Genomic DNA, 19,703 nt, shown 5'->3' with positions numbered 1-19,703 from the left:
TTTTGGGTGAACTAACCCTTTAAAAATAACTACAAAAAGTCATGCCTTTTAAAAATAAAGAAAACAACAGGATGCGGGTTCTGCAGTCTCTGTCTCCTTTCTGGCGCACGTGCCCAAAAATCAACCAGAACACAGCGAATAGACTACATGACGCACAGACTTAAGAAATATAGATATATAATCTATCTATAGGAACCGTTAAATGCATTATATAAGTCACTTTTGAATAAATAGCATTTTTTCAGATGATAAAGAAAACACGACTCATAGTCTGGAGAAAACGGTAGGCTGTTGTAAATTATTTCGCGGACCCCTCTTTGAGAACCACTGCACTAGAGGATGCGTTCCTTCCATTCGAATGGGAACTTCTGTTATTTATGACATACAATACAGCGTTGATACAACGATACTTACAAATCTGGCTTTGCTCAAGTTTCTCAATCCTCACTTTACTCACCATTTGTTGATAACAAACAAAAAACATTCTGTACCATTTCATAGTTGACCTGTTTTCCTAAATGTGATGAAGTGCGTGAATGTTTCTAACATGAATGTTCTTCAGCATCATGAATGAATGAAGAATAAACACCAACCTCTTTGTTCTTCAGGATCTTCAGTGTGTTTCATTCTGCAGGGTTCTGGATCACTCATGTTCTCACTGTCCTCTTTAATAAACTCAGTCTTTGCAGATTTCAGCTCTTCCTGATGCTCTGATGCTCGTCTTCACCTGTAGCTGATGGGAATTTACAGCATGTGACGCGCGTAAAAACAAAATGTTGAAGCGAAATTTACACGCGTCAGAGGCGAAATCCGGAGGCGAAAGTTTCGAAACCCGTTGGCGGCCATCTTTTTTAGATGTTTATCGAGCATTAGCATTAGCATTAATCGAGAGAGTCACCGCTCGTATATGCTCTGGAGAGCAGAAACAGCTGCGTAGGGGACATCGTCGCTGTACTCGGGTCCACCAGACCCTCCGGAGGGTTTCAGGAGTTTCACAATTTGCTCCAGGAGCTAGGTTTGGTGGACCTAACGGTGAGGACGCTGACGAGGACAGCGTAGGCCGTATAAGGCCTCGGCCTCGAGTGGTCGCTGCTTGACGAGCGTGCGCTGTACAGCCCGGCTCAAGGTTCACCCTCGCCCGCACGCATCTAATCTGTCATTTATTTTTGTTTTGATAATAAATGGAGCCAGCCTCCAAAAGTGAAACCTGCCCTGTGATTTTTTTTTGTTGTTGTTTTTATACACTAAATTGTGTTTGTTGTCTTTAACGTTACATAAGATTAATAATGTTTCATATAATCTAGAATAAATATGAAATAAATAGCATTCAAAACAAAATGAGTATCTCTCATATATTGAAATCGAGTTTTTATGTGAAAGATTTGCTTTGTTGTGCATTTTAGTCATATTACAATCAATCAAAATTTATTGAGGCCAAACATAAAATAATGCTGCGTTCCAGGCAACCTGTAACCCGTGTTTTTCCAACTCGTAACTGGGAGTACATCTATCTAGTACGAGTTCACGGGTGGGAAGTCACGGGTTTGACTGCCGTTCCAGTAGCCTGACTTCGTCATACTCATATTCTAGTCAGAATGAGTCTGACACTGCTCCATAGAGATTTGATTATGGGGCGTGTCTCAACCGAACCAGGAAAAAAAAAACTCTGCACTCAATTGGATAGACCTTCAACCAATCAGAGCAACGGAGTAAATGACACATGTTCTTCATTCATATTTTCAACCAACAAAATGTCGCGGTTCTCTGTTCCTCTTTTAAAATGAATGAGCTGTCGATATCCTCTATAACAGACGCGATGGCGGAATCTACACATGATGTTTCATAAACAAAGTTCGGGAGGAGCACGTACAAATAATCAATCCAATATCAACTTGTCATCAAACAATACCATGTCTAACGCTACAGAGGAAGCATATTCACTCTGTCAACTTACCTAACACTCCTTGACAGTTTTTCAGCATCCCTCGGTCCCTCCACCACCCCGAATCCTCACTCTTGTCTTGTTCTCTCACAACCAGGAATACGGGGGGAGTATGGCTACCGAGCCCACATCCCTCTCCTCGGACAGCACGTCATATACGCATATCTGACTTATTTGTGTGAACTCGTGAAATCTCACATACGCATTTATTCTATCTGACTTATTTGTAAGTGTGAACTCGTGAAATCTTAATTCTCCAGCTGCAGTCGTCTTTGTTGTAAACGAATTCAAATCAAGCGCTCTTTGGTGACGTCACGTGGGTGATTACGTAACCGCAGATCATCTGTCCATCATCGATTAAAGCCCGCCTTGGCAATTTGATTGGCTCGGCCTTTTGGGAGCCTGGCATAATTACTCCTCAACGGATCGAGTCCAGACCGAACTTCCCGACCAAAAAATGTAGTGGGCGGGGTTCGGGCTGGCACCCAGGCTACCGTTCCAGTGCACTTTCACGGGTATAAGGTTGGAAAAACACGGGTTAAAGGTGAGCAACACTGTGCATCATTCCAGGGAGTCTGTGGGGTTCTCTGACTCTCTTGCTCTTTTTACCATAACAAAAAAGAAAATGAAATATTATTTAATGACAGAAATCAAACACAAATTATTCTCTCACATAATGACCATTATGACCAAAAAAAAAAAAAAAAAACATCTGTCTGTAGGCCTACTGGATGCTGTTAGAAACAGTGAGTAGCTTACCTCAACCTGCATGTAAGTAACAGACAATATTAAAATAATCCAGTTTGATGCGTTCATTTAGACTGAATTTTGGCCATTAAATGACATCTATAGATACAGACTTTTTAATTCCCATCATTACAAACCTCAAAACCTATTGATTTAGTGATCACTGGATCTGTTTTGTAGCACTTTAATAACCCGTTTTACACGTCAACTTTATTTTGTTGTTGGCATATTTGTGCAGTTATGTTAAAAAATCTGCTGTTTTCATTGTTTTGAGATGATGATGTTAATTTATTTTAATAATAAAAATATATTTTAGGTTTTAATTTTTTTTTAAATCTGTCATTAATTTTTACAATAAAAATACATTGAGACTGTAAAGGATTGCCTTAAGGACATTTTTATGGTGGCTTTTGATCTTGCATCAAATAGTGAAGTGCATACTGTATGCAGACTTGCATTTCCAAATCACCAGCAGTAAATATTGTGCTAGTACTAGTATTGAACTACAAGAAGCAAGACAGTTGCAAGCCTTTGATTAGAGTTATGTAAAGCTTTTGATGGGACAGTTAGGTCCTAGAGATGTGGTGACAACAGCTGCACAGAGGGGGCCCAATTAGATTTTTTTGTCATGGGGCCCAAAATTCCTGGCGGCACCCCTGACCAAGGGCGCCGTAAAGGGGTGGAAGGTTAGGACGATTCTAAGGGCCCAGGCTGATTTAGGGCCCAGAAGAGCAGACCCCCTTTTTCTTTTCTTATTTCTTTTCTCTTTTTTATACATACATTAAATGTGCTAGGGCCCCTCATGCACTAAATGTGTATTTTGTCCGTTTTGACCATAGATTTAATATTTAAAAAACAAATAATGTATATACTGTTTCAGTCACACCCCTCCCCCTTACAATGGTTCATTCCACCTGCGCTGTCCGAGCTACGATCGCTAGTGTAGCGTCTCTTGCTTATTGCACTTGCTATGATGCAGCGCAGACAGTGACACACGCAGGCATGTCACGTCAAAAGTTAGGGCATCAAAAAAGGAAAGGAAAGAGAAGACAGAGAACGCCGAAGTCGACAGTATGTCACACAGTTTTTCAAAAAGAAAGGTAGCTTGCCCTATTCCTGTATTCCAAAACTTTCAGAGTTACTTATTTTTGTTGCTACATGACTTGCTTTTATCTAGCTAGCTTAAAAAAATACTGAATTATGATTTACATCCAACAATAATAACATCTCTGGGTTATCATGTCTCTACACCATAGACTGTAGAAAATAGCTACACAGATTCAGCGGCTGCTGCACACCCACGTCCTCCTTCTCCCCCCGTGCGAAATTCGCGTCCGATATTTTAGCACGTTAAAAAATAAATACAACCTCACGTTATGTCAATCACACTTGCACACTGCCTCCGAAACTTTCGTCCGTCAAAAAAAAAAAAAAAAAAAACGGATCGGGTTCGATTTTCTGGGTTTTTCGCATCCGTAACAAGGGTTTTGGTGTTTTGACAGTTGAAAGAGCCACAGAATGACGGATACGAAAAAGCGCATGCGAAAATTTCGGATTCAGTGTGCAAGGACCTTCAGCTGAACAAGGTGAGCCTGAGCGCGAAACTTCACGAAGATTGAAGCCTCTCAACACGTCTTATCTACTGTGTTCGCCACATGATGATAACTTTACAAAACAAAAAGTAATCTATACGCTTCAAAAATCACAAAATCAGTTTGCCGTGTGTGTCGTGTGTTCTGTGAAGTGACAGTGCTCGCTGCTGCTACGATCGATTATGTCAAACTTGATGTTCTTAATATGAATAAAATGCCCCAGAAAAAAATATAAAAAACTGAATAAAACATGTGTCTGTAGTAACCATTGGCTATAAGGAGTTTACAAAATAGATATTTTAATATTTTATATTATGAAAACTAAATAGGCCAATAGAAATAATATGGTTATTACGTGTGTGTTTGACTTATACAAATATTTATTTTTTCTTGTTTTTGTAGGCTTTGTACTCATCTTTAGACATTTTAACTACGCAATGTGCTAAGTATCTTTTTTAAAGTATACAGGGCATGTTTATTGGGTTAAATTTTATCTGTAAAAAATGTAGGGGGCCCAGAAAATTTGGTTTCCATAGGGCCCAGAATTTCTGGAGGCACCCCTGCCCCTGACTACAGCAGCATAATGTCATTATCTAAAATAAATTTTGATTTTGTAGTAACTACATTTATTGCACTAATGTTATTAGATCAAAACTAACAATGATCATAACAAACTCATTACAAGTTCAATGTGAATTATTTAGCCGTCTCTTTTCCAGTGTATTTTAATAATATGAAGTAACACATTTGATTTGTTAAAGGAGCATTTCACCCATGGGAACATTGATCTTTATTGAAAGTGGGTCATATATGTAGTCGAAATGTAAAATAAATTTCGAATTTGGTGCCTTCTTGACCGAGGAAAGACAGAAAGTAACTTCAGGACACATTTGTATGAAAGACAACAACTCCCACAATGCACCACATCTCACAGCTGCGCAAGCCACTCCCACTAATCCAGAACAGCATATCACTCATCCGTCCATAAGGCTAGCTACCACCGGAGCTTGAAATTCATTTCACACAAAATGTCTAGTTAGCTGGCGAACTCAATAGTGAATTAATCCTCATTTGTATTTCTTTCGAAATGGTGAATTATTGCATGGTAACGTTGCCGGAATGTTCAGTCAGATGCGGTGCGAAACTAGGATGGTTCACAACACAAACGTCCGTGTCCTCGTCTGATTCAAAGATTTCGTCCAGGATAAGTTGGATCGTTGAAATTCTTTGCAGCAGACGGAATCTATCTCTGTGTCCGTAGACGAACAGTGAGAGCACCGGCGCCACCAGTCCGCCCCCAGCTCGAGCCAGTCCGGGCTCCTCGTCCGCGACAGGCAGGTCTTCTGCCTCGGCTGCTCTTCGCTATGATGCGGCTTGTAAAGGTAGCCACAAACACCTGATTTCAAGCATCAGACTTCCGAAATCCTCTTCTTCTATATCATATTGAGGACCCTCTGATATTGTCATATCTTCACATCTGTCTCCACAGCGCCTGTTAGCTTAGCTTCCAAACAAGATGGAGGATATTGCTTTTAGTTTCAGAAAGTAAAGTCCCACCCACTGATCTCTGATAGGCCTGTAGCGTGAGCGGGTCCCACCCCCTGGGAAATATGAGGAACGTGTTTGTAGTCTCAACCCCTCGACAAAGATATGGGACTTCCTGCTTATAATGATGCAAAATTATGATTTTTGTGTCATTGTAAGCAGGAAGTGCAACACTGAAATCCTTATTTCTCCCGTCTCAGGGGAAAATGAGGGAATAATGCACGACCATTCAAAAATATGACTGGGTTTCTAACGATACAAGGCTTGATGCAAAAGGGTGAAGTGTCCCTTTAAATATAAAATAAAACGGCAGCATCAATTCCCCTCACAGATCTCAAACTTTAACTCTTGACTTGACATTCAGTAACAGTTCTCACACAAACATCGAGACAATCACTCAAACGAACACAAACTCGCTCAGGTCTGAATGAACTCAACATATTCTCCTCATGCTCGCTGCTGCTGCACTAAATGTTTATTTCAGAAGGAAGACGCCAGAAAAGACGCACAAGTATCGCTGTGATCGATGAAAACAATACAGAAATGAGCCTGTCGCTTAATCAAACTGCAAAGTGTGTGTGATGGTTGTGTAAATATGAGAAACACCGTGAACTGCTCTCCTCCTTCTTCAACTTCTTCTTCTTCTTCTGATATTTGCAGCAGACTAGTCTCTACAATGGTCTATTGCTGTCCTCCTCAGTTCATTTGAAGAATTAAAAAGTGCAAAAAAGTTTTGGTGTCCTTAGTACAAAGTAATGATTATAAATAACTTGAAATTCCAGCTTCAGACAGCTCTGAGTTCAAGAGAACAGTCCATTAGTGCATGGCTCACAGTTTCTCCTATATTAATATTTATATGGCTTTGAGGTTTTGAGGCAATACAAGTATGCTTGTTAGGTGATCAAATGAAGTGATTTAGGCTAATGTATGTATTTAACAACCTTTGAAACCACATGCTGAATATGTCCGTTGATGTATTATTCTACATGATCAGTTAAATAGTCATTAAAATACAATAAAATACAGAATGTGCTCTATCAGCATAATTCTTCCTATTTTTGTGCCTCATTTAAAAAAGTTACTTTCACATGTAGTAACTGGACTGGAGTACTGGACCAGTTCTAAAATAGTACTAATCGAATGCTAGGGGAGAGCCGGGACAGTTGAAACACTTTTCAGATAAATGTCGATTTCTAAGATAAGATTTTTTTTGTGATTAACAACTCACATACGTGTTCTCTTAGTATCATGTGTTATTCGGTACAAATATATAATGATTTAAGTAAAATTTGACTTTGAACGGAAGTTGTGATTTGTTTCAATTGAAACACAGGGGTGGGACGGATGAAACATAACAGTTTAAACGGCAACTATTCATCTAATGCTTATTTTTGTGAACAATACCTGACAAGTAACTTATGTACATATTGTTACAAACATATTTTGTAATTTATTTTTATTTAAAGGTTCATATTAACCATTTTTGTTCTGTCGCCCAATAAACAATAGGTGATAAGCCAATGCGCATTTTGTAATCTTTCTAACAGGCTATTTTGACAAAGACAGACAAATCCGTTCACAATTAATTTTCTTACATTTCTTCCTTGAGTCATATTGAGTGTTTGCTAGTTGAACAGCCTGTTATTATGAAGAAAACGAGGTCAACCAGAAGACGATAAATTAAATTTATTGAAGATTGGACAATTGATGATTATTACAGAGATAGCATGTGTTGCGTAATTGAAAATTAATTTGCATTAAAAGAAACACAAGTCTAGAAACAGAATATGAATATATGAACAGTATAGGCTATGACCAGGTTTAACGGGCAGGACGCGCGGTCGGGACGGTTTAAACACTTGTTTCATCCGTCCTGACCTCGCCTCCTGTCATTTAAACCTCTTTTGCCCTTAAACTAAAAAACTCTGATAAAGCACACTTAAAGGGTTAGTTCACCCAAAAATGAAAATTCTGTCAGTAATTACTCACCCTCATGTTGTTCCAACCGCGTAAGACCTTCGTTCATCTTCGGAACACAAATTAAGATATTTTTGATGAAATCAGAGCTATGTCTCACTCCTCCATAGGCTGCTATGTGACCGAAACTTGCTGGCCCAGAAAAGTTATCAGTTATAAATCAGTTATAAAAGTTATAAATCTTAAGTATATCAAGCGACGAGAATACTTTTTGTGCGCAAAAACAAACAAAAATAACGACTTTATTCCACTTTTCATTTCCTTCTCTCTGGGCCTCGTAGTGTTTTTGCGCTGCGCGTCTGTATTATACGTCATCACGCATCACACACATGACCGGCGTCGGCCAATAGTGAGCCTACGTGGTGACGTGTAACACAGACGCGCTGCGCAAAAAGACTACGCGAACCAACTAGAGGCCCAGAGAGAAGGAAATGAAAAGTGGAATAAAGTCGTTATTTTTGTTTGTTTTTGCGCACAAAAAGTATTCTCGTCGCTTGATATACTTAAGATTGAGCCACTGGAGTCACTTGGACTATATTAACGATCTCTTTGATGACTTTTCTGGGCCAGCAAGTTTCGGTCACATAGCAGCCTATGGAGGAGTGAGACATAGCTCAGATTTCATCAAAAATATCTTAATTTGTGTTCCGAAGATGAACGAAGGTCTTACGCGGTTGGAACAACATGAGGGTGAGTAATTACTGACAGAATTTTCATTTTTGGGTGAACTAACCCTTTAAGGGTGTGTTGCAGTACTAATACACCTGCCGTATTATCATTACAATGGCACATGAAACAATAAATCCAACTTGTCAGTCAAAAAAAAGTGCCGCACGAGAGAATTCACTCACCGCACTCAAAAACAGCTTTGCGGCTTTAACTCCAAAACGGCACGACGTAAAGAAGAAATGTTTTCGCGGGTATGGTAGGCATTGCGTCAAACCAGTGGTGAGGAGTACCTGTGATGCCGAGTGATGAGAGGGTGGACATAGTGATCTGAGGATTCACAGTGTCGAAGACAGCAGACAGATCCAGGAGAATGAGAACTGAAGATTTGGAAGCAGCTTCTGCGACCCGTAGGGCTTCTGTGACTGACAGCAATGCTCAATCACTGTTTCTCACACTGGTCCGATCATCAGACAGGACGAGATCTGGATTTGCAGTGATTGGATCCAAAATCACAGGAGCTGATGAGACACAATCAACAGATACTTTTATTCTGATCAAGAGAGATCCCAACACATATTAATATAAATTATGACACTCATCCTGTTGATCAAACCTATCAGATATATTCCTCAGCTGTTATAGTAAAGATGCGCTTGATAAACTGATATTGACAAAATCAATCAAAACTGTACTGTCAAGATTTGCTGTATCACCCTAACTGTATATGTCAAGTCATTTTCTTGTTTACGGCTCATTTTGGTGCTGTAGCTCATATGGTAATTCACACATAATGCTAAAATCTTTAAAGGGCATCTATTATGGAATTTTGAAAATTACCTTTCACGTAGTGTGTAACATAGATCTAAGTGAACAAAAACATCCTGCAAAGTTTTATATATAAAATGGCGCTTTTCCACTGCATGGTACGGCTCGGTACGGTTCGACTCGGCGCGGAACGGTTCGGCTCGCTTCGCTTTTCCACTACGTGGTACGACTCGACTCGTTACGGCACGGTTCGGCTCGCTTTAGCTCGTTTGCTTTTCCACTGCAGTTAGTACCGCTTCAAAGTGGGTGGGACTGATCGTTATATAGTTGCCGTCTCTACTACCATGACATCATATCAGGGCCGGATTAACCATTAGGGCAACTGGGCACTTGCCCAGGGGCCCATGACATCTATGGGGCCCTGACAGGTAGGAAATACACAGAAATTTAATAAAGTTATCAAACTCTTTACAGTCTTTACTGCATAAACTGCATCTACGCGGGTTCACGCAGACTTTCCTCCCTCCCCGCTGAACGTCAGCGATTACTAATTCGTGAAATGCACTCCCGCTGGTTGAGCGCGGTAAAGTTCGTTTCAGATTCGATATTAGCCGGACATTTGTTCTATACGCCTTATTCAGCCTGCCGCCATTTTGATTCCAGAACGAGGCTGTGAGGGATAGAGCGTTCATATGGCGTACTGTTGTGTACCGGGATGCCGGTCATTCAGCCGTCAAAATAAAGAAAATACATCATTTCACAAATTTCCACAGGACAAAGAACTTCGCAAAACATGGATTGTTAAAATTAGACGCGACATTGGACCTAATTTTCAGGTAAGAGTACTGCATTGTTTATATAATATCAGTTCTAGATATTAGCCTGTTGGCTAAGCGCTAATTTCTATGTTTTAAGCAAGTTTACCTTCCTTTAAACTAATAAATTGCTAGTTGTTACATCATGATATTTTACAACAACAACTAAGTGCTAATATGTCCTATTCGTATAGATTACAAAGAACACAAGAGTGTGTTCCAAACACTTTTCTCCGGAAAGTTTTTCAAGAACATTGACTGGGATCAGGAAGCTAAAAGAAGGTTCAGTCCCGTCAGTGTTTACCTGGGCTCGACAGTCATGTGAAAGGACTTCCATGCGATCGTAAGTAACGTTAAATATGTTTTACAAAAGATATTATATAGAAAAAGTTGTTTAATAATTTGTGACAAGAGCTACAAACAAGCTACAATCGTCAATGCCGTTCAACGTTCATACCTTTTATTGAATTAAGATACACATTTTACCATAAACATAGGACCAAGTTTAGGTCTGTAATCCAATATTTACAACAGTTTCAAGCAGGGTTAAGGTCGTATTGCTGGTTCATAATTTATAATTAATGTGATAGCTTATTGTGCACACATTGTCAGAGGTAAAACCCTGTTTGACATCTCATAATCATGTACAGGATGATGTTATTATTTTTTTAGGAATTAATCCTGCTTCTGTTTCTGTTCGGCTCTAGACAAGGAAGATGTAATTTAGAGGAAGAACGTGAGGAAGATGAAAGGTGAGCAGAAATGGGGAAAATGAGTTGAATACTGTTTAAACTAAGTGGTTTTAAATGAACATGTAAATGCATTTCTGTCAGTAAATGTGATATGTAAACAGTATATTTCAAATAAAGACAAACAATTAATTCATATGTAGTATTGTTTTCCCCCCCGGTTTCACTGACAATGCTTAAACCTAGTCTCAAACTAAAATGTGTTTTTAACTCTTTTAAATGAAAGTATCTCTTAAAATATGTCAGTGCCATTGTTTTGTCTCAATATGCACAGCAATTACTGCTGTTTTTTTTTAAGACATGTTTATAAAATATACTTTTTTTTTATAAAAAGATATGTCCTAACTGAACTAAGGCCAAATCCTGGTATAGGCTAATCTAAACCCTGTCTGTGAAACCAGGCCATTATATGTATGGGTCTTAATGTTCTCTTCTATTCTCTGCAGTTCTTCTAATGATGGACCAAGCAATGAAGAATGGTGAGCACAAATTTATCCAAGAAAATTAATGTGTAATAAATGCATCAAGTGAACAATAAACTGGACATATATAGTCTAGACCAGTGGTTCCCAAACCTGCCCTGGAGTACCCCCCACCACTACACTTTTTTTTTTTTTTGTCTCCCTAATCAAACACGCCTGATTCAACTCATCAGCTCATAATGAGCTGATGAGTTGAATCAGGTGTGTTTGATTAGGTGGGAGACAAAGAAAACGTGCTGTGTTGGAGGGTACTCCAGGGCAGGTTTGGGAACCACTGGTCTAGATCAGTGGTTCTCAATCCTGGTCCTGGGGACCCACAGCTCTGCACATTTTATATGTCTCCTTTATCTGACACTCCCAGTTCAGTTCATAGAGCTCTTTCCTAACGAAATGATCTGAATCAGGTGTGTTAAATAAGGGAGACAAACTGTGCAGAGCTGTGGGTCCCCAGGACCAGGATTGAGAACCACTGGTCTAGATGATTAGATTTAACTTTCATCTCTCTGAATCTACAGTCATGCTACAGAGATGCCTCACCCCGATCATGACTACTCTGTGGAGCCCATGACTTCTGAGGAGCAACTTGTGGCGGCACGGGAGGAAATTTCTCGTCTATCTGCTGAGAATGAAATGCTCAAAAACCAACAGTTTGGTATACAACATTTCAAACGTAATCAAAAACTCGTCCAGTTTTACACAGGATTCCCCGACTATGACACTTTAGAAGCTGGTTTTTTTGGCTCTACAGCCCACAGCAGAGAGCATGGCCTCATGGGCTCAAGCGCAAAGAATTAGTGCAACCAACCAACATACACTGAGACTTGGATTCCAAGCACAACATCTCTCACTGTTTAATCAGTTTTTCATGTTTCTTTGCCGCATTAGACAGGGCCTTCTTGAACAAGATCTAGCTGTGCGTTTCAATGTTTCACAAAGTACAGTTAGTCGAACCTGTGTTACATGGGCAAATTATTTGTATTTTATGTTGGGGAGTCTGCCAATATGGCCAAGTAGAGCTGCAGTTGATGAGCTAATGCCAGATCATTTTAAGACTCTCTACCCCAAAACCAGAGTCATCTTAGACTGTACTGAAATTCGAGTCCAAACAGCCAGCTCAAAGGTACTGAACTCCGAAACTTATTCACACTACAAAGGCACTCACACACTCAAGTCTCTGGTTGGAATTTCACCTGATGGAAGCATGACTTTTGTAAGCAGTCTTTACACAGGATGCATTTCTGATAAAGAGATAACCAAATCATCTGGCATTCTAGATCTTCTTCAAGAGGGCGATGCAGTGATGGTGGACAAAGGGTTTTTAATTAAAGACCTACTGGATGAAATTCATGCCACACTAGTTATCCCACCGTTTCTTGGCCCAAGTGGGCAGTTCAACAATGAGGAACTTGCACGCACACAAAACATAGCTCGTTTGAGAATCCACATTGAACGGGCCATTCGACGAATTAAGGAATTTCACATTTTCGATCGTGTGATTCCTCTGTCATTGGCTGGTTCTGTAAATCAGCTCTGGACAGTGTGTGCTATACTCACAAATTTCCATGGTCCACTGTTTTGAGTGAACAAAGTTTTTTGAGTGAACATTTAAAGGTCACACAGACATAGTACACATGGATTTAGGTGAATTTCCTGTAACTATCCCTATAAGTGGACATAAGAATACACATTTTTACTGAGTATGTTTACCTTTTAATTTATCTTTCTTTGTAAAGACATTTGTCTATTAACATTTTTACATTTTGCATTTAAAATAATTATATAAAAACATATGAGAGAATATTACAATTGAAAATATAAATATTTTAAAACAATAAAGAACATTTCTGCATTAAACTTGACTGTTTGATTTGTTTGATCACATTTACACTGTAAAGTGGATAAGTAAAAGATGAAAAATCATGTACATTTAAAAATAGTTTCACAGACAGAAGTTAATGACATAAGGTGAGTATTTGACAAAGAATACAACAATATATATTTTAAAACAAAGAACATTTCTGCATTAAACTTGACTGTTTGATTTGTTTGATCACATTTACACTGTAAAGTGGATAAGTAAAAGATTAAAAATCGTGAACATTTAAAAATATTGTTTCAGACAGAAGTTAATGACAAGGTGAGTATTTGACAAGTACAACAATATATATTTTAAAACAAAGAACATTTCTGCATTTTACTTGACTGTTTGATCACATTTACACTGTAAAGCGGATAAGTAAAAGATTAAAAATTATGTACATAAAAAAAATATATATATATATATTTCTTGCATTTTATTTCAAGAAGTCCGTGGACTGGATCCGCTGCCACGTCAACTACTTTCCTGTCAGGAGAGGCTCCTAGATGTGGGGCATGATGATTAATTATTAAGCCACAAGGGAACACTTTGTTTCCAGTGTGTGCTTCATAATCTGCAGCAGCAACAGGTTCAAGTTGTATGCCTCTTTTCATTGCATTTGTTTGAACTGTTTTTTTAGCAAGCATGTTAGCAGCTAGCTTTTCAAAGTCTTTAACTCTACAACAGACTTGCTTGAAAGATGTTGATGTAATCCTCTCTGCACGTAGTCGATGCCAAGTGGTGCTGCTTTGGTCCCTCGTTCCACTTTCCAGGTGTAGTGATTCCTCTGGTGTAATGATCAAACCTCCATAGAAATCATGTTCTCTCTGGTTTAAAACAGTTGTGTAGGAGCATGGTTGTGGAGGCAGAGGCAGTGTAGGGTGCTCTTCAAAGGACACTGTCTTCTGGGGTAACTGGTAGGTTAAAACAGACCCGAAAGGTAGCTCACCAAACTCTGTGGAGACCAGTTCTTTCTGTTGCTTTCCAGCTGTTAATAATTTTAACATGTGGCTTCTGCTTCCTAATGTTTTTAGGTTTTCCCTCAATTTATCTTCAAATTCACCACAGGGCAATGGAAGAGGGACTGGGCAATAAACATTTGGGAGAATTCCAGCACTCGTTCGGTTAACTCTTTTGGGATTTGCATTTGGTGGTTTTATTTTAGAAATTGATACTCTGCTGATTGACTTTGGCTTCAGTCCTAATGTTCTTGATGGCACATGCCATGTTTGAGGCAAAGAGGTTTTACTTGCTCTGGGCGGTACAGATTTGTGCCCCATTTTTAGGTAGTGAGCCAGTGTGTACAGTAGCCCCAGTAAGTGGTTGCAGTGCCCCAATCCTGCTTTACAAGTGCAGTGGGTGTCTTGGATATATGGGCTTTCTGAAGACAGATCCACCTGCAAAAAAACAGCAAAAAACATTGTTAGTAAAAGTCAGTATTAGCACTGAAGGGGTGGATTCTTGAAACATTTCAGGACTTGCCAAATACCAGTGTTTTTCAGAGTAATAACGTAGGCTAGTAATACAATTCTGACTTCACTACTAACCCATGAACATTTCCTGTTTGTTTTTCAAACAAAGTTGAAGACACTTCAGTTCTAACCAACATTAACACGACTGTCATAATGCTATTATCCAAATGTGGAACTTTTTATAATTTTAATGGAGAAATTAAAATAGTAAAACAGGAAATGTCAGCCTGTTGCTATTGTTTACATCCCTGGAAATGGTTTATAAATACATTAAATTATACTGGATGTGTTTGTTTAAATGTATACAAGTACATGCATTTATATAAATAAAAATAATAAGTGTGTGTGGTGGGGTGTGGGTAATGGTTAAAGGAATAGTTCACTTTTAAATTGAAAATTCTGTCATCATATACTCACCCTCATGTTGTTTCAAACCTGTATGAATTTCTTTCTTCTGCTGAACAGAAAGGAAGATATTTAGAAGAATATCAGTAACCAGACAGTTTCTGGTCTCAGTATATTTTTTTCCTACTATGGAAGTCAATGAGACCAGAAACTGTCTGGTTACTGATATTCTTCTAAATATCTTCCTTTCTGTTCAGCAGAAGAAAGAAATTCATACAGGTTTGAAACAACATGAGGGTGAGTATATGATGACAGAATTTTCAATTTAAAAGTGAACTATTCCTTTAAGCTGATAGTTTATGTTTTGGAACATGATAACGTTAGCAGGTTTAAGCTTAACCTGTTTTTTTTCCCACTAACTTGTATAAACAAATGTACTTAAATTGGAACAACCACTTATCCATATAAATAACCTATATTCATATCACCTGTACACTCTGTTATGACTCGTTATACCCGAAACACCTGGTATTTAGTAACGTTATGAACCAACACAAAAAGGTTGAAAAAACAAACTTAAAACCTTGAACTTCATATGAACCATCCTGAACATGGAGGTTGCAGAACATTGCAAAAAACGAACTAAAACCTTGAACTTCATATGAACCATCCTGAACATGGAGGTCGCAGAACATTGCAAACAAAAATACAGAATACCTTCATGGTGTAAGGTACCTCGTTCTTTCGCATCGAGCGAAAGGACCGGGCCCTAACACTACAGCCTGCTTCGTTTCTCTTCACTGTAAACCACAGGTATCACATACATCAAATACTACAGTTAACTGTTTTTGAATTGGCTAATATTGTCATCACATATACAATCGGTACATACTTTCAGCATAATTTTACTAGCCCGTTCGACAATATTTTTTTTTCGGAATTTTTCATTCCGTGTTTCCCCATCCACTCCTCGGCAACTGACGAGAGGAAGGTCTGCACCTCGTCCACTGACCACGATTCATCCATTTCTTTTTTTTAAGTTTAGGCTATACTCTTTTTTTGAAGCAAATACTTTTAAAACAGGTTGGCCGTTGTCTACTGGCTATTTAAAACTAGCGGGTTTAGTGTCTCGTGTTGTAAATACAATGACGTTGGTAGAGATGATTCTGTCTGACCAATCAGTGATCTGCAGTGTTTTCACGTCACATTTTAGTATCGGTACGGTACGCTTGGAACCTCAACAGAGGTGGTACCATTTAAAGCGAGCTGAAGCGAGCCGTACCGTACTGTACCGTACCATGCAGTGGAAATGCGCCAAAGTGTGCCGTACCGAACCGAGCCGTACCGTACCATGCAGTGGGTAGCGCCAAAAGTTCACTCTCAAAAGGAGTCGACTCTGAGTCAATTTAATGAATCGTTTTTCCAATGAGTCATTTTCCTTTTCGTTGTGACGTCAAGACGAAAAATTACCAATTTGGCCGCACCCACTCAATGCGCGCGCAGACACAAAGGGAAAACTTGAAAACATCATGTCGACAACAAGACGCTGTGTTCTGAAGTGCGAATCAAAAGCAACCTTTTTTTTCACTGCCCAGGGACGAGCATGTGAAGAATCAGTGGCTAGAGTTTATATTTACAACTATACCACACAAGTATAGCCCGAACCTTGTGCTGTGTTCGCGTCATTTTAATGATGATTGCTTTACAAACATAAATGTGATGCGATCTGGGAAAACCCACCACATGGTGAAATTTTACCTATTACAGGTTTTGATATCATATGGAAGCTGGTATCAAGCCCTTTCCAAATCTGTTTTTATTTTTATCATAGCTTGTTGGTAGCAAAAGTTATGTTTATCTGAAGTCGGACGATCGCTATGATTTTCTGGAACGGAATTTTGAGAAAAACAGGTTTAATTAACTGTCACCGTCGAGACGCGTCCATCTCGCGATTGTTATAAAACTGCGTGACGTTATAGTTTAACCCTCTGAGGTCTGAGCTGTTTTCTGGGCCCTGGAGGTGTTCTGACATGCTCTGACATTTCTGGTTATTTCTGTTACTTGTGACATTTTCATGGCTAAAGTCTAATTACACTGTATTCAGCACAAACCCTGCTACAATAATATATCAACAGCATGTATGTAAAAGTTTGTAGTTTTGAGATAATGACATTTATGCGTGGTTTGTGAAAATACAAAAAAAAATTCTCACTGAAATAAGGCCATGAAACCCCTACTGATTATTTCTTCACAAGACTTTTGAAAGTTGTATGACGTAGCCTAGAATATTTGCTGCAAAACTATGTGAAAATCACCCTGACTGCTCATTCAGATTAGACAATATATTGATTTAAAAATTTTACGACGTGTTTTGTGTGAATAAGCCTTATGCGAAGGGGCGGATAACCTCATTAATATGTAAGGCTTTTCTCACCTGAGAAAGACAAAGAACCTCCCTAATGGCCCTATTAGGAGCTTATCAGGGCCCATCATTCTGAGCAACCTTGCACAATACTGTAAATGAGGAGATTTAAAAAATAATGGCTTTTAAATTGTTTGGATTTATTTACACAACATAATCCAAATAGACACAACAAATGGCAAAAAAGCACTTATTGAAAGACAGAGACCTTTGTGCCATTCCTAAAAACATTGTACATACCTTCAATTTCCAAGGTGTTTGATTTTCACTTTACCATGTTCATGTTCCAGAGACTCATGTGAATGTTGAAGTCGGCAGGACTCATCTGGGCCCTGAAAAAAAAGTGAACATACTGATATCAAGAGAAAGGTCTGCACGATTTTGGAAATAAATATTAGATTTTTCTGGTTAAAATTGCTTTTTAAAGTTCACAAAATACACACACACACACACACACACACAAATGTTTCCAACAATATATAGTAAATGAACACCAGGTTTGTTGTGCCTTGTAGGCATAGGCTATGCGCAGTGCTGGGTAAAATAATAATAAAAATATTTCAGTAACAACCAAGCTAGAGAAAAATATATTGATTATCATGTTACTTTAAATGTTTCCATTCGTTATGATGATATGAAATGAGATAATAGTAAAAACATGAAGCCGTTTGGTGTGTTTTGCTTTTCAAATTTTCAAATGATACATTCAAACGCGATCGCGCTGCAAAATCTGATACATTCAAACGCGATCGCGCTCAAATATAAAACATTATGGTTACCATATACATATCTACGTTTGACCAGATAGCCACAAACACAGTAGGCCTAACAGTAAACACGGGTCTAAATATTATAATATTCCCCATATATCTAGCAACAGTTCAACTGCAACGTGACATTTATGCAACAATAACAAACATGTAAGAATTTCTTACCTTAAATCTTTCTTGTCTTCAAATTGCGTTCTTCTTCTTCTGAGGTAGCCTAAATCCAATGTAAGCTCAGGCGCGTCTTTCAAACTCGACGAAAAGTGAAGTGAAGTGTTTTGGTGTTTTGTTGTTGAGGTAACGAGCGCGTTCGCGTTCCATGTGGAGATTTGCATGTGAATATCTTTTGCGCGAGTGGGCGTGGCCAAATTAACTGTAATGAGCAAGCGTTTGAGAAGCTGGACATCTTGTTGGTTTTATACAAATTACTTAAACAGAAAATATTTGTTTTCGTTTTGAACCCGATCATTTAAAAGTACACACTTAAATGTTTATAAAGGTGTATGGCTCATAAATGTGTGACAAGTATTCGCTGAGTTTTGTTTCAGTTTATAGACGTGCTCAAGAAAAAAAAGTTCACTGCGACGGAGAGGCAGAACGCACACCCTGTTTATATTCTTTATTTTACAAAAGCACAATGTTTTGATTTGATTGTAAGTGGACACATACAAAAGTAGAAATATCACAGATTCTTTTTTTATATTTCTTTTTTCTGTATGACCATAAATGACGGAGTAATTTAAGTTTATAGTGCTACAATGTGGAGAAAATCCAGCAAAACGCGCCGGCGCGTTTGCCGACCTCAGAGGGTTAAACAGGATTGGCGCGAAATGCGCACTATACACATTCACTGCACATGTATGTGGTTTATTTGAAAGGTAAACTATCTTTTTAGTGTTAAGAGACGGACAGGTGTATGGGATATACGGCGATTGTTTTTTTTTTCACCTCTGCCGGGCGTTAGAGAAAATGGTCGCATAGAATGCATTAGAGAAAGAGAGTATTTTCAGCTTGACACTATAAATCGCTGTTTTTCTGCACAAAACAAGGGAATTTTGCCAAGATATTTTCAGAGATAAGAGAAAAGATGTTATAGAATAATAATTTAATGGAAAAAAAATTGACAAAAAAACTGACATTCAAACTATTTAGAAATTTACTGAAAACGGCCCAGCGCGACATCCGACGGGTTTTCCCAGATCGCATCACAAATGCTTTCAAGTATGAATACGCGAGCCGGTTGCCTGTCACAACTGACTGGGTCATCTGACCAATCACCGCAGATTAGCGTCACGCAAAGGAGGGGTTTGGAAAAATGAGTCGTTGAACGAATCATTTGGGAGTCGGTGAGCAAATCGGGTAAAAATAATTGCATATTATAAGACAACAAAAGTGTTTTTTGTTATTGCATGCATGTAAAACTGTTTTTGGGGACTCCCAAAACAACATTAGGAACATTTTAAATGCCATAATAGGTGCCCTTTAACTCTCCACCCATCCATCATTTCCAGCTCAGATCTCCTGCAGTCAGACTCACTGTTTTGGACGATGTCCTG

At 38.7% G+C, this 19,703-nt stretch overlaps 2 protein-coding genes across 2 annotated transcripts; one reads left to right on the top strand and one right to left on the bottom strand.

Annotated features, from left to right (window-relative positions):
• Positions 1-9,919: 9,919 nt before the first annotated feature.
• Positions 9,920-12,961, top strand: LOC307155085 (uncharacterized protein). Its single transcript, XM_079865442.1, has 5 exons — positions 9,920-10,073; positions 10,247-10,395; positions 10,760-10,804; positions 11,248-11,280; positions 11,799-12,961. The coding sequence occupies exons 1-5, from the start codon at positions 9,930-9,932 to the stop codon at positions 12,076-12,078; spliced, it is 651 nt and encodes a 216-aa protein (XP_079721568.1). The 5' UTR covers positions 9,920-9,929; the 3' UTR covers positions 12,079-12,961.
• LOC307165978 (uncharacterized protein) lies at positions 12,896-15,708 on the bottom strand (the record flags this gene model as incomplete). Its single annotated transcript, XM_079884062.1, has 3 exons — positions 12,896-12,945; positions 13,575-14,538; positions 15,676-15,708. The coding sequence occupies 3 exons, from the start codon at positions 15,706-15,708 to the stop codon at positions 12,896-12,898; spliced, it is 1,047 nt and encodes a 348-aa protein (XP_079740188.1).
• Between the last annotated feature and the right edge of the window lie 3,995 nt (positions 15,709-19,703).

This window comes from Squalius cephalus (assembly GCF_949319135.1).
Source record: "Squalius cephalus genome assembly, chromosome: 1".
NCBI classification, from domain to species: domain Eukaryota; kingdom Metazoa; phylum Chordata; class Actinopteri; order Cypriniformes; family Leuciscidae; genus Squalius; species Squalius cephalus.
This window is presented reverse-complemented; position numbering and strand designations above follow the sequence as displayed.

What these genes read in the sequence shown, in the direction of transcription:
- LOC307155085 (XM_079865442.1), top strand. Translation starts at nt 9,930, where the DNA reads ATGGCGTACTGTTGTGTACCGGGATGCCGGTCATTCAGCCGTCAAAAT. An exon ending in GAAAGGACTTCCATGCGATC is followed by an intron (nt 10,396 to 10,759) that starts GTAAGTAACGTT and finishes GTTCGGCTCTAG; the next exon opens with ACAAGGAAGATGTAATTTAG. An exon ending in GGACCAAGCAATGAAGAATG is followed by an intron (nt 11,281 to 11,798) that starts GTGAGCACAAAT and finishes CTGAATCTACAG; the next exon opens with TCATGCTACAGAGATGCCTC.